Source organism: Tubulanus polymorphus, chromosome 1 (assembly GCF_964204645.1).
Source record: "Tubulanus polymorphus chromosome 1, tnTubPoly1.2, whole genome shotgun sequence".
NCBI classification, from domain to species: domain Eukaryota; kingdom Metazoa; phylum Nemertea; class Palaeonemertea; order Tubulaniformes; family Tubulanidae; genus Tubulanus; species Tubulanus polymorphus.
The window spans coordinates 19,314,408-19,329,196 of record NC_134025.1 but is presented as its reverse complement, the minus strand read 5'-3'; the positions used below and the strand labels follow the sequence as shown (position 1 = coordinate 19,329,196).

General features: G+C 36.5%; 2 protein-coding genes across 6 annotated transcripts in view; one reads left to right on the top strand and one right to left on the bottom strand.

Annotated features, from left to right (window-relative positions):
- The window catches only part of LOC141899564 (syntaxin-5-like), a 38,490-nt gene extending 24,318 nt beyond the window's left edge, over positions 1 to 14,172 (top strand). For 4 of the 5 annotated variants that reach the window (XM_074785941.1, XM_074785949.1, XM_074785966.1 and 1 more), the window contains exons 7-11: positions 4,634 to 4,690; positions 4,799 to 4,877; positions 5,717 to 5,829; positions 6,888 to 7,009; positions 9,638 to 14,172. In XM_074785941.1, the coding sequence (XP_074642042.1) occupies positions 4,634 to 4,690; positions 4,799 to 4,877; positions 5,717 to 5,829; positions 6,888 to 7,009; positions 9,638 to 9,797 (531 nt within the window). In that variant the 3' untranslated portion in view covers positions 9,798 to 14,172. The remainder of the gene's footprint in view (positions 1 to 4,633; positions 4,691 to 4,798; positions 4,878 to 5,716; positions 5,830 to 6,887; positions 7,010 to 9,637) is intronic. The other variant, XM_074785975.1, reaches the window with a different exon arrangement.
- Positions 1 to 14,789, bottom strand: part of LOC141899542 (methionine synthase-like) — a 93,070-nt gene that overhangs the window by 70,935 nt on the left and 7,346 nt on the right. The window lies entirely within an intron of this gene.

Here is a 14,789-nt window from a genome sequence, read left to right as displayed (position 1 = left end):
TGAAGCCGTGTCAAAATGAAAGAGGTTTTTTTCATTAAATAGCTTTATTTATCATGAATAATTATTGAAACTGTTATAGCAGTGAGAAGATGAACACTGTCTTTTTTATCTGGTAGAATCAATATTTCTTGTGACCTGAAAATACTTAGTAGAAAACTGTACTCGGCGTATAAGTCGAGGTCAATAATTTAGTGGTAAAATCAAGGGTTAAAAACTCGACTTATACGCCGGTTTTTACGGTAACTGGCCAATATACCCAGTACACACTTTTTGGTATTTGACTTGGCCTCGTCTATGTTCAAACAAAACGGAGCGGCTTTTAATTTTTCGACTGTCGAATCCTGCATATACCGATGGACACCGTAGTTAAGTTTATAACCACACGATGTACGGTCCATAGAAATTTTGGACATGACTTCCGGGTCTTTGGCCAATTCCTTGGACAAATCAATCAAAACGGGAGCTACAAACAGTGGTAGACTATTTGCTGCTATCACCCCGATAACCATTCCCTGAGCATTACTTATCCGCTCTGACAATATCTTTCGACCTGTATTAGTAGGCGCGGCAACAGCAACGACGCCACTTGCAGATGTTATTTTCATATTTTGTTTCTGTTCGTCGTAATTTCTAATATGTTTGGGCTATAAGTGTTTAATCAAGGCCTTTTTCCCACTTGATGCATAATTGATAGAGTCTTGGCAGATACGGCACCAAAGTAGTCCGCATTCAGTGCTTTTTGCGAGACAATCGCACTTGAGATCGTATGTTTTTCCACCACTCTCTACGGTCGATTTTTCATTCAACCATGACCAAATGAATCTATTCTTTGCTTTGGCATCGATTTCTCTCACTGAAGGATCATTTTGTAACAGAAAACGTTTATGGGACCACATCTAAAAATCAAAATCAAGTCTAATAGTTAAATTGAAAAAATTTTATTTCAGAATTCAGTCATCAGATGTTGCCGTTTTGATCTACCGGTTATCGCCCGTTTTTACTACGTAAAAAGTCATCATGAGTATTTTTTAAGGTCTTTAATCCAATTTGAAAACTATAGTTCTAATACTTGGCCGTCATGATGTTACTGGCCAGTCTAATTGTTTAAAAATTTTACCTTTATACTGCCGCACCTTCTTCTATCTCGTGTTATACTTCTATACTGTGTACGGCACGTTTTCTATTAGTAGCATGTATAACGCTAATTATATCGATCAATCTCTCCATAGAAACAAAGCTCAACACTTGCTCGAGGGTCGTCGATCGTCGTCGAATTCTGACACAGCGCAACAATCCAGCACAAAAAAAGACTTCTGATTGTCCGGTCTTGAACGCTTTTATGGCTCACCGGTACCAATCGTCAGTCAGCAGAGTACCTCACCCCCCCCCCCCCCACTTCTCTCAACGGATCTGTGCAAATCCCAGGGGGTCAATATTTTGGTACCAAAGGCCGGAAATCCGGTTTAAGCCGGAAAAATCACATCCCTGTATCCCATGCATAAGGTAACGTTGCATCAAGATATCTGACGAAAATGTGGTTTCAATATGCGGAAATTTACTACGTGTTTGCCACACGGCTGATATACTGTAGCATCAGATTTTTAGACACGACTGGAATACTTGTTTAATCATCATTAATTGAAGCATAAGTGATCCGTTTTGGATCCTGATTATTAGTATTAGTTCGTTAACTGCGGCACAGTGATGGGCGGTCGCGTTGAAAACAGTCGTGTACAGTCGTGTAGGCAATATCGCCTTATACTCTCGTGTTCACTGAGTGTATGTATCAGTAATAGAGTACGTGCGGCAAGGTGTATATTGCGCGTAACGATCATTTGTCTGAGTGAAGATGTAAGCTACTTAAAGCAATTCTATCATGAAATTATTAAAAACCATGTCAGTCGATAAACTTTGTTTCGTCAGTAACCGGCACTGGCCTCAAATTTGAAGAACTTTGGAGCTTCTGTCGTGATTGTTGGTCCTTATATGATAATAAAAAACTTCGGATTAAACCTAGGCTCTCACCAGGTTTGTACCGTATCTTAACGGGTGACTCATAGTTTTAGTAGTTTTATGTCATTCTAGGGATGTATAAAAATTATGAACATTTGTTCTTACAAAAGGCCCATAATCAATTTTCCGAAGATTTCTAAGAACTTTCGTTTAAAGTCAGTGACCATTAAAAGTTCACACTGACCAAAATTGAGTCCTTTTTATATTTTTTTCTTGTTGAATTTTCAATGAAATGAAATTTTGCATACCAGTAGCCTACGTGACAGATTTTTTACTTTACACCAGTTTGGCGAGCCACTGGACCATTGGTCCTTTATAATATATACAAAGTCGAGATCAATATTTTTGGTGGTAAAATCCGGGGTTTAAAATGATCCACTTATAAGCCAGTTTAACCGTTTCTCAGCATCCGCGGCTATGATGAGGTTGCCAAAACAATATTTAGCCACCCTCTGATGAGTGATATATAAATTTAATTTTGAAAAAAGATATTATTCATGTTGCCGTTTTAACAGTAGATCAGCGTTTGCGGTTACATTTGAAGAGGCAGGACAATATTCAGCCACCAACTTTAATTGAGAAAAAAATATTTTTCAGATTGTAAAAAATATTTTTTCGCAATATTCATTTTTCAAAATATTCATATCATTATCATCTAGCTACCCTACCAAATTTTGGACATAAACCACTAACAAATATATAGATTTTTGCCCTAATTTAACTACGAAATGATTTAGATAATAATGGAATATAAGATACAACTCTGAACGCTAAAAACTCTTTAGAGGCAATGCCCTTGGAAACAAGCCCTAGTTTTCAAGGTAGACCACTTTGCCCATGAGCATTTTATTAAAACTAACCCTTGTTTATTTGTTATTTCGTTGTGCTGATGGTAAAACGGCAGGGAAATGACTTTCATACGGAAGATGAATGATAACCATGGTTAGAAATTTGACTCAGAAACGACATTTTTTGAGTTCAGTACCCTAGGATTCCGACGCCATATCATCATATTCCTGGATAGGGGGTGACAGGGTTTTTTTTAGATACGTGCATAATCTTATAATTTACGAGAGGCATTGTACACCAAAAACATGGTCAATTAGAATAATGATGCTCAAATAGTTTTGCCCAAATCCCCCCTCCCTAGTCAGGTGAAGTGTCTCTGGACAAGTAGTGTAACCTGGAGTGTGACTTCATTTTGTAGATTTAAGAATGGCTGTAGTCAAACTATTCATTCCTGTCCCGAGATCTTGAGACTGTGTTCTCAAGTTGTGAATGGACTGTCACTTTTTGGTTTACCTATATCAGCGATATGAAGTTGGCATTGAGCCAATTCATGTAAAATCGCAGTACATTTTTTGTGAGCATTTGTTTCATTGGTTCTCGGCTTAAACAACGCATAATCAATGAGATTGAAGACATGGCGAACCTCCGTCGATGAGATGGTCAACTTTGTTAAAATTTGGCGAAAATCTTTTTGGCGGAAAAATTCTTATCTCTTGCGTATAAAATTGCAATGACCTCGTCGTCTCTATGAGCGAATGTGATTGGCTGTTTTTGGGATATACTGGGAATTCCGGCGCTACTAAAATACAATGGGAAAGCCATAGAATGGCAAACTTTTTATTGGACTAGGTGCCATATACGTGCGAATTTCAAATGCTCATTGCTGGTGAGAATGTAATTATTTCACATATCCGACATAGGTCTTGTTTCATTTTAAAACCTGGTGATTGTTTTGATTGACATTCACTTAAACAAGGCCTCCATGCGCGTGGAGTTCTTATCATTAGACTGTTGCACACAAACACACACAAACAAAACGTACAGTATACACTACTACATATGTGGCGATGCACGTTTGACATGAAATAGGCTGAAGATGAGCGCTGTGTTTTCTGTTTGATAGAATTTGTAATAAATTGTAATTTCTTGTGACCTGAAAATACTAAGCAGCAAACTATAGGTATAGGTCGAGGTCTGAATATTGTAGTGGTAAATTCCAGGATTTAAAACGATCTAATACACCGATTTCTAACTGTACCGGTACTTTAGCTTCCGCGGCCTTACATTGGAAGAGGTTTCCAGGACTCAATATTCAGCCACCCTCTGATATGTGACATTGTATGAATTTTATTTGAATATTTGTTCATATTGTGGAAAATATTTTTTTGAAAATATAAAATACTTTCCCTGCCGCGCCTACATGTACCCTACGAAATGTTGTACGTGTGAACCGTAACAAATGTGTATCTTTGGTCTTATTTGACTACAAAATAATTCTGTTAGAAAGATAAAATACAATATAAACTTGTAGAACTTTGAAGTCACGAATTAAAAAGATTTTTCAGGCAATGCCCTTACTCCAAATCACCTCTAGCTTTCAAGGTAAACCACACTCTGCCCATGGGCAATTTATTTCTATCATTGCGCTGACAAACAATACAGCTATAATTTATCCAGGGCCATCTCATGTGATAGGTTCTTTTTCACACTGGTGGTGTGTGGTTCGAGAACATGATGTCATGTGACCTTTTTTACATAGATACATGTTCCCTACACCTTCGCACCTGAATGCCATTTTTAATACGCCTCTGGTAACATACATATTTTTCAGTCGAAACTTGCCTCGATGTCAAATGAGTTCAAATCCGTTTTAGAAGTACGAACTGAAGTAAGTATTATTATTGGAATATCACAAATATTCATTGAGAATATAACAACGCTACATGAGTAGTCTTATATAGATTCATAACTAATGTCATAATTGGATTTATTTCAGAATCTGAAGCAACAAAAATCACGTAGAGAGCAGTTTTCAGAATTAACTACGATGACTCCGTATAATAGGACAAACCAAGGTAAGTAAGAGAAAATATAACATCCTTTCTGAAATATAATTTTGCGTGTACTCAATTTCTTGAATCAATGAGTCTGTAGAAATTGAAGTGATGAGCTTACTAAGAGATTAGCCTAACGTCATGATATTTCAGAGAGAAAAAAATTGGATTTCATATCGGAACTAGTAAAGATAAACCGATGATATACCATTTTATACCGCCAAAATCTTAAATCACTGATGCAGTCAGTATATAATATGAATTGAATCAGTTTATGGAATTACATTTTCAAATACACAGCAGAAAATTTATCTTCGACAATTGTATTTTATTCCGCTTGAAATATCAAATTCAAATCAAATTTTGTCTGATTAAAGCGACCAAATCCAATTTTATTTTATTCAGCAAAAACATCAAATCTATCTTATTTAAGTTTTGTTCAGTATGAATTAATCGCATATCATTGAGAGGAAAAATTAATCCAAAGCATTTATTTGCTACTGCCTGTGTTAGGCCTACTTCCAAAAAAATCACAATTGTACTGTGTTAATTAAAGCAGGAGCTTAAGAGCACAGGACCTTTGATCTTCTAGCTGAAGTTTTCAAGGAAAATTTTGAAGATGCTTTGACCACTTGCCTTGATATTTCACATATGTGTGTATTCCCCTAGGGGTATTTTTTACTTAGCAGTATTGAGTGTCCCTGCTTAACAATATTTAGTACATAGACACTTCTACTTCATGAATGAATGAATGGTATAATTATTCAAACATTGAGTGATGTTGATCGATTTCAAAAAGCCCTAAATTTTTTGCATCCAAGGGGCTAACTGTATCACTAATCATGTTTCTATCATTTCAGCAGGTTCAATATTGCTTCAAGATGAAGCAACAAATTCAGGCCAAGTATCTATAGATATGGATCATGTTGATCGTGATAGATATCAACAACAATTACAACTTATAGATGAACAGGTAAGTGAAACACTGTGTATATAATTGAGCCCTTGTGTCAGAACCATATTTGAAAAGAAATGTGAGCGAATGGGAACACCCACTCCATGACATCATTGTACTGCTGCCTTTTGATCTTTGAAATTCATCAGCACCCTTAGCGATAAGCACTAGATTCTCAATAAGATGTTCTCCGCGAGCATTCAGGATTGTGTTTTTCATGATTTGATAAAGTTTAGAAGCTTTAACAAATCATGAAACATGCTAATTAAGAATAGAAACTGGTTACCAGTCTAGGAAAGCTATTGTTTATCATAAACACTGAGGGTACTGAGTAAAATACAATATTACTAGGGGTGATTAGTGGATTTTTGAGGAGCTGGGGTTCCCGTTTGCTGATATTTCCATGGATGAAATAAATGTCCAAAATCTAACGAAGCAATCTTGATTTGCAATGTTGTCAATGATTGTGATACAGTCTGTGATTGAGTACCTGTATAATGTTCATCTTAAAGGATCGTCCATCTATTATGTATGCAAAATTCTGTACACAACTCCCCCATGCATAAGTACTTAGTTTTCCAGGACCACCTCTACATGTGGAATACACTGTCAATATATTCGCTTAAACAAAAATGGGTTTGATAGAAGTTTCTTTATTGTTCTGTGTCAATGGTAAATCCCTATCGTGATGTTTCATGCGAGCACTCCGGGACCAGTGATGCCACTTTCACAACTTGGCAACTATATAGCGTCATTATTCAAGCTGGATTACTGATGGTTTGAGACACACACCTAGACCCCCTCCCCTTGAATACAATATAATCAGACCTGGCATACATAATAAATTGATAACCAAATTCAACCCAAATTAACTTTATTGATCCTTAATAATTTTGAACAATTTACATAACATCGGTTTGGCAATATTCAATAAAGTGGACAATACAGGAAATGGAGAGTAAAAAGGAGAGAAAAAGACATTACAATAAAAAAACATTACAATATAATGAAGCAAAGAGATTTTGACCCTTATTACCTGAAATTTAAGATACAGGAATAACGATTTTACATTCTAGGATTCCTATATTCAGAGTCGGGCAGATACTATGCAAAATATAGAACAGACTATTGTTGAATTAGGAGGTATTTTTCAACAACTAGCACATATGGTTAAAGAACAAGAAGAAATGGTGCAAAGGTAATTGTGTTATTACCATATGTCTCACCTTTTATGGTCAAACTCACTCAGTCCAGATTTATTAAGCTATATTTTTAGCCCACTTGGGACTTTAGTCCCAGTGGGCTATTTCGTTCACTTTTCGTCTGTCGTCTGTCTGTTCGTCCTTCATAGCGTCCATCCCTCCGTCCGTAGACGGAATCCAGTTTTTGAAGACGCTTTAATGTAATGTCTTGATATTTGGGTTACACATGTATCTACCCTAGACACATCTTCAGCCCAAAAACTGGCACTGTCGGAATCAAGATGACCGACTGTTCGCCAAAATCAGCACTTTTTACACATTTTTGAACTTTTTGAGGGAAATTTTGAAGATGCTTTGATCAATTACCTTGATCTTTCATATGTATTTGAATCCCCCAAGGGCCATCAGCATGAGAAAAATTGGGTCGATCGGACTCAAGATCCTTTTTAGTGCCCAACAATGTCAATTTTGGTCTGAATTGTGAGTCCTGTAGATTCCTACTGGTTGCTATTTCTCATCGCAATTTGTGATGGGTATTCTTTGGAAAAGGATATTTTAAACATGAGAACGGTATTTTTGATCAGCCAATTATGATGCAATTGGCGGCCATCTTGGTGGCATCAGTACTCATTCGTAGTTGGGAAAAAGTTTTTCCACATTATATTGATACCTAAGCATATTTTGTTACAACAATTGTTTGGAAAGTTGTAGCCCATATTGTGTTCTACGATTTCAGTGAGTTTCAAGATCATTTATTTTTGTATATGGCCACCAGGGGGTGTTGAATGATACAATAACTTAGTATTTCTATATTATAGTCATACCTATGCATATTTTGTTACCACAATCAATTGCAAAGTTGTAGCTCATGGCATCGTCTATGATTGTGGTGAGTTTTAAGGACATAAGTTATTCTATATGGTCACCAGGGGCGTTGAATAGTAGAATGACTTAGTATATCCTTATTATATTGGTACCTAGGCATATTTTGTTACCATGATCAATTGCAAAATTGTAGTTCATGATATGTTCTATGATTATGGTGAGTTACAAGGTTATTGGGTTTTGAATATGGTAACCAGGGGGCGTTGAATAGTAGAATAACTTAGTATTTCCTGAATAGTGAAATTGTTAGATTGTTGACCATTTGAAACCACTTCCCAAGTGGGCATGGTGTCCCTGGACCCCTAGTTAGTTTCTGTTAGCTCTTTGTGGCACAAATTGTAACCACTGTATATGCACAGCTGATATTTTTGTCAATAGGTGGAAAATGGATGGTGGAATTAATATGGCCGGTTTCGTCCATCAGCTCTAAGCCGTTTGGAAGTACTGGGAGAAAATGTGCAATTTCAATAAATTTTTTCCGATTCTACTAATTGATGCTTGACCTAGTTTTATGACATCACAGGGAAAGCCCTTCAGAAGGGCATCACTTGGAAATCCCTCTAGAAGGGCTTTCCCAGTGACATCATTATAGAGAACTGTTCTACCAGGTACTTGTGACTCATAGGGAAAACCCAGTACCATGTATATCAACTAAGTTGAACATGCTTACTACACAGTGCACCATGATGATTTATTTCATCGTTATCAGCTGTTTATACGTAATTGCAAATCCAAGAACGAATCGATTTTTGTGCTCAAAACTAAAACGTACTCAGTTGATCCTACTGGACCCATGGTCCTTTATTTTGGAGGGAAATCTTGAAGACGCATTGATAAATCATCTTGATCGTTGGGATATATTTGAATTCCCCAAGGGCTCATCAGCATAAGGATAATTGGGTCAATTGAACTCAAGATAGCTGTCTAGGACCTTTTTGGCGCCCAAAAATGTCAATTTTTGCCTGAATTCTGAATCCTGTAGCTTCCTACTGGTTTGCCATTTTTCATTGCAATTAGTGATGGGTATTCTTTGGTAAGGGATCTTTTATACCTGAGACTGGTATTTTTGATCAGCCAATTATGACGCAATTGGCAGCCATCTTGGTGTCGTCAGTACTCATTCGTAGGTGGAAAAACGTTTTTCCACATTACATTGATACCTAAGCATATTTTTTACCACAATCAATTGGAAAGTTGTAGCTCATAACGTGTTCTATGATTTTGGTGAGTTTCAAGGTCATTGGTTTTTGTACATGGCCACAGGGGGCGCTGAATAATACAATAACTTAGTATTTCTATATTATATTCGTGCCTTTACATATTTTGTATATTGTTGAGCAACTGAAACCACTTCTCAATTGGGTATGGTGTCCCTGGACCCCTAGTTTTATATGGCCACCAGGGGGCGTTGAATAGTACAATAACTAAGTATTTCCATATTATATTGGTACCTCGGCATATTTCCTGGGAATAGTGTGTTACAGCAATCAATTGCAAAATTGTAGCATAAGGCATGTTATATGATTGTGGTGAGTTTCAAGAGTCACCAGGGGGCGTTGATTCGTAGAATAAGATTCAAGGTCATTGATTTCAGTATATGGTCACCAGGGGTGTTGAATATGAGTTGTTAGATTGTTGAGCATTTGATAGCACATTCCAAGTGGGCATGGTGTCCCTCGACCCCTAGTTCCTTTTTGATTATTCGACCACCTAATGCTAGCAGAGTTTCTTTTTTACAGAATCGACTCAAATGTTGATGATGCTCAGATGAATGTTGAAGCAGCACATGGTGAAATCCTGAAATATTTTCAATCGGTGACATCAAATCGATGGTTAATGATCAAGATATTTGGTGTACTGATAGTATTCTTCATAATATTTGTGGTGTTTATGGCCTAGTGAAAAAACCGTGATAACTGATGGAAGGAAAAACTTTTTTCAAATCGAATTGAAAATGTGATAAAACTCATCTTACAACAGTTAACTGATGTGAATCTGTTAAAGCTGAAAGAAATGATGGAACTCTTGTTGTATTTTTCTGATCCAATCCTGCCCTTCGTTTTATACAATTTGTCTGATGAGCATTTCATCTCCCGTTGTAATCTCTGGCAATAAATCAGCAAGATTGCATTTAAAATTACATTGAGGTTAATATTCATGTAATTTCAGATCTATTAGTACCCCTAGATTGTATGTTCAGCCTGCTGTCTGTTCTATGTGAAGTTCCCAACAAATTAACCAGATATAGACATTCATGTTTGCTTTAATATGTGAGGAATCTATCTTATTTTTTCTTTGATACACACCAGGGGCCAGTTACTCAAAAGTTGGTTAGAGTATTGATAATAATAATTGACATTTATATAGCGCAGGTTTGCTAACCTGAGTGAGTTCAGATGTGCTCCAACTTGGTATTATTACCCCCAGCCTATTACTCTATTCCATGTATCAGTCATCTCTCCCTGGGGAGAAGTAACATCTGAGCAGCTACTAACCGCGTAGGAGTCATCTATCAGGCCAGGTACCCACTCCTGGGAAGAGAGAGGCAAGGAGGATAAGTGTCTTGCCAGAGGACACTACCGTAATGTACAGGATTCGTACCCACGACCTCACTTCCCAGAGTCGAACGTTCTAACCACTCGGCCACACCGCTGGCTCAAATACTAATGAGTTGTTAAGTTATCAAGAAATGTCAGTGTAATATCAGGACTATCAAATTTTGTTACTTTGGACGGCTTTGCTTTTATCTGTGGAATAGGGTTTTCAACCTCTAAATTATTCTCACCAATTGACGCAGGTATTAACTGGCAGCCAGATATTCAATGCTTTGTCACCGTTCTTGCAATTATTTATCGTCCAAGTTCTGCATTCTGATACATCTTTGATGAATAATGAACTGATAGATGGACTACAAACATCAGAAATTTTATCTGCATATATACTCACGATTTTTATCTGCATTAAGTGGGTTTTGTTCATTTTTTATCGGGGATTGTGGGCAAAAATATATGAGCTGGAAATTAATGTGATTTATAATTGGTACCCAATTGTGATCACTACAAACTACAAACCTGATAATGGTACATTGGCAGCTTTCTGAGGGGCGCTATTTTATTCACTTTCTTTCTACCCGTAGGATGGAATCCAGTTATTTTGGGAAGTTTTGAAGGTGCTTCAATGGATTGTCTTGATATTTTGTTTATACATGTACATGTGATACCTTCTTACTAAAACTCATCTGCAGCCCAAATACTTGGCCGATCAGATTCAAGATGGCTGACTGGTTGTTATAGTTGAAATGTAAACAGGTTCTAAATAATAGTGATGATATTTGAGATTTTTCAGCACTGTCATAGGATACATCTCACATGGAATTGGGTTCACTGCCAGCCACATATATATACCTGTTGGAAGTGTACAGAAATTTGCCAACACTTATGCACAAACAGTAGCATCAAGTCGGATCTCCAAACGAATATGATGGAGAAATTTGAGTTGGTTGCAATTCAGACTTGGATGCTGATTTTTGTATGGTATAAGAGCTTAGTTTAGGAAATGTATTAAAAATTTGTCCGTTTTGACACGTTATCTGACTAGATCCGATAGCAGAGTAGTACAGTGAACTTCTAACATTAGCCTCGTTTAAGTCAGATCCTATCAACTCAAATGTTTGTTGAAATATTATTTGTGACACGATGTAAGAAATAAATAACATCCAAGTTGGATATTAATTACTCAAGTTGGACACATTTTAATGGTGTAAAATCCAAATGATCTGAATAGAGAGGAGTCTGTTGTAGTTGGTTATCCATGCATTTTAAAAGCCCATGGCACGTGCGGTAATGTGATAAACCCCCTACTGGTAGATTTTGATCACACTTGCAATATATATGAAGATACATAAATTTTCAGTTCATTCAATATGCTAAAACATATATATTATCAACTGGGTTTTCCCCTAAATCGATCTATGTTGTATATGTTAGCAATGCCAAGGGAAACTCTATGCATGAAAAAAAAATCAGAAACAGGTGCTGGAATCGCTTGGTATACGGGACCATATAACATCTTATGGTTTTGCAATCATTGTGTTAAGTGTTGAATTATACAATTTCCATTTATATTGGTACATATGCATGTTTTGCAACTGCATTTGATTGCAGAATTGAAGCTCATGAAACTTTGAAAACGTCATACGAGGGGCACCTGATGTGTCTATGACGTTATGGAAACATCATACACCTCATTGATTTTGAGCTTAATCCCGCGTAGAGCAAACGGTTAAGAAACGAATGACAAACAATTTTTGAGTGAAATAAAATAAAAAATTGGTTTCATGGTATTTCCATATAGCCTATATTGGTACCTAGGCATATTTTTTCACTCCATTCACAGTCTTAGACCCAAAGGGGGTTCTGGGTGTCCAACCCCCCTTCTGACCAAATGCCCTTTTGAAAATCACAGGTGAATATTCCACCCCACATTGATCTATGACAAGTGTCCACAATGTATTGCTATTCCGTTGTTCACTAAATGTGCATATAAATGTACCTAAATCTTTCGATCACTAACTTTTTACGCAATTAGGGGCCATCTAAGTCATCTGTGATAAAAGTTTTTTTTTTCAGGAAAATATCAATGGGAAGCCGGCACACCAGCTATCCCGTCAGATTGCGCCACTGAGATATCAGACGCGCTCGACCAAAATTAGTTCATTTTCAAGTAACTTTGATCCCAATTTTTGGTCTCCCAATCCAAAAATTGGGCAAATCACGCTTCGAAATAAACTCTTATTAGTCTTTAGAGTTCATATGTGCCACGATTTTCATATATCATGCATAGAGTTTGAGAAATTATCGTGAGATTTTAATTGAGTTTGAGAAGAAATCCAGTGTCGATGTCGTATCGTACACTAGCGAACCTGGCGGATTATGGTGGAATTCCGCTTTCCAAAGTAGCGTTGCCGGTACCCCATTGGTTTTAAGAACATGTGTATTAGTCTTGATATTTGATGATTGCCAGCATCTTCATTGGACTCATTTCCGTACTTGTAAATGGGACTGAATTACATATTACTGTGACTGTGGCAGTGGGAAGTTGGAATTTCCTTTATGGACATATTGTGTCATGATTGAAACTAGTCTCCCCAAGTTCAGTGTGTTGGATATGTACATATATAGTGGAACCTTTGAAAAATCTTTTCATGAATATATCAAACATAGATTTGATTAATATTTCTTGTAAGAATTTAATCAATATTGCTTTTCTAGAATGAAAGTTTGTTTTGTAATGCAGTCAACCCCGCACAAGTAGTCATGGAATATGTCGTATAATCATATCTTGTATTATTTTGGTCCAGATTTTCTTCTTTGAACCTTATAAAATTATGCTTATAACTCGTACATGTACTTCATAAGTCGTATTTTCACGTAAGTCGTATTAATTTTAGAAGCCAAATATTCTGATTCCATTCAAAATTCCTAGCGTAAGTCCGATATGCCAACAGCAGATTAAAAAGCTACAATATTGTCAGTGTTGTTAGTGTTTAGACAGTTACAATGTAACTTTCTTGTGACGTTGCCTACGTGGTGCACGTGACAGCTTTAATTGATAGATTGAGGGTAGATTTTAGCGATATAGGTTCTGGACTGCCAGCTTGGGATACGACCGTGAACATAACGAACCATGCTGGAATCTTCGAGCGTCGTATATATCGTATTTTCACGGGTTATTCGCGGAATTCGTATAAAACCACGACTTATAGATAACTCATAAAAATACGACTTACACGTGACTCGAACATCACGTAAGTCGTAGAAAAATCGCCAGTCCCGAGGGCTACGACTTGTGTAGGGTGGACTGTATAAGATCCCCTGAATCAATGTCATAGGAATTCGTTATTAGGAGGTTTCACTGTAACCGCTGTATATTCCTGAAACGAGGTCATTCAAACATGGGGACCATGACAGAATTTCAGCGTGGTTGGCCGTATGGCTCTTAAGCTTGATGATTACGAACGAAATACTTATTTTGGTTATCACTGGCTCCTGCAACCGTTTTTCATTTGCATAACTAGGTGGGTTATTTTGTTAGTACACGTGATTAGTTTTCTGGGGTAACTTGCTGAAATAACAAGAATGGAGAAATGTCTCTGAATTTCGCAGTGTGTATGTAAATAGGTCACTGTGAATTAGGCAATACTATATGTCTTGTATGATACTGGTGGTGATTTTGTCTCAGATTAATTTGACTCTTGTTTTGTATATATAAAAATCATAAATATATTCTAATATAATTGGTATATTTCGCTTTATTTTTCTAATTCCAATGCACTAACCACAACGACGGTTTACGTCATCTTACATCATTTTACATCAACTTCGGCCGATCACATTATACTGTAAAATATAATCAGTCGACAAATTTAACTGTTCGTCTACTTTGGCAAAACAACAAGGGGTCGTTCAATTAGTACGTATTTAACTAAGTTGTTTTATATGGAAGTCCTGAATAACGACATTACGAATTACGTTTTACGAATTACGACTTACGTTTTACGAGTCTAAAATGGGAAAATAGTGACACAATGTAACAAGTGTAACAACTTATTAGATGAACTTAAGTGAATTCGAATATAATATTGACCTATGGTCCTGCAAGAAATATAAAAATTAACAGAAAAAAAGATTACAATATTACAAGTACATGTATTTACCTGATATGCTCAATTAGAAATAAGAATTGATCTATTCATTTACTGACGGATGAAAAATTAAAATCTATACAAAATAAACCTTAATAGCAAATAGCTACCTTCAATAACATCTAAATGCTCACTGGCATCATAAAAGAATGTATGTAAACTATAAACAGAAATAAGATATCTTTCTG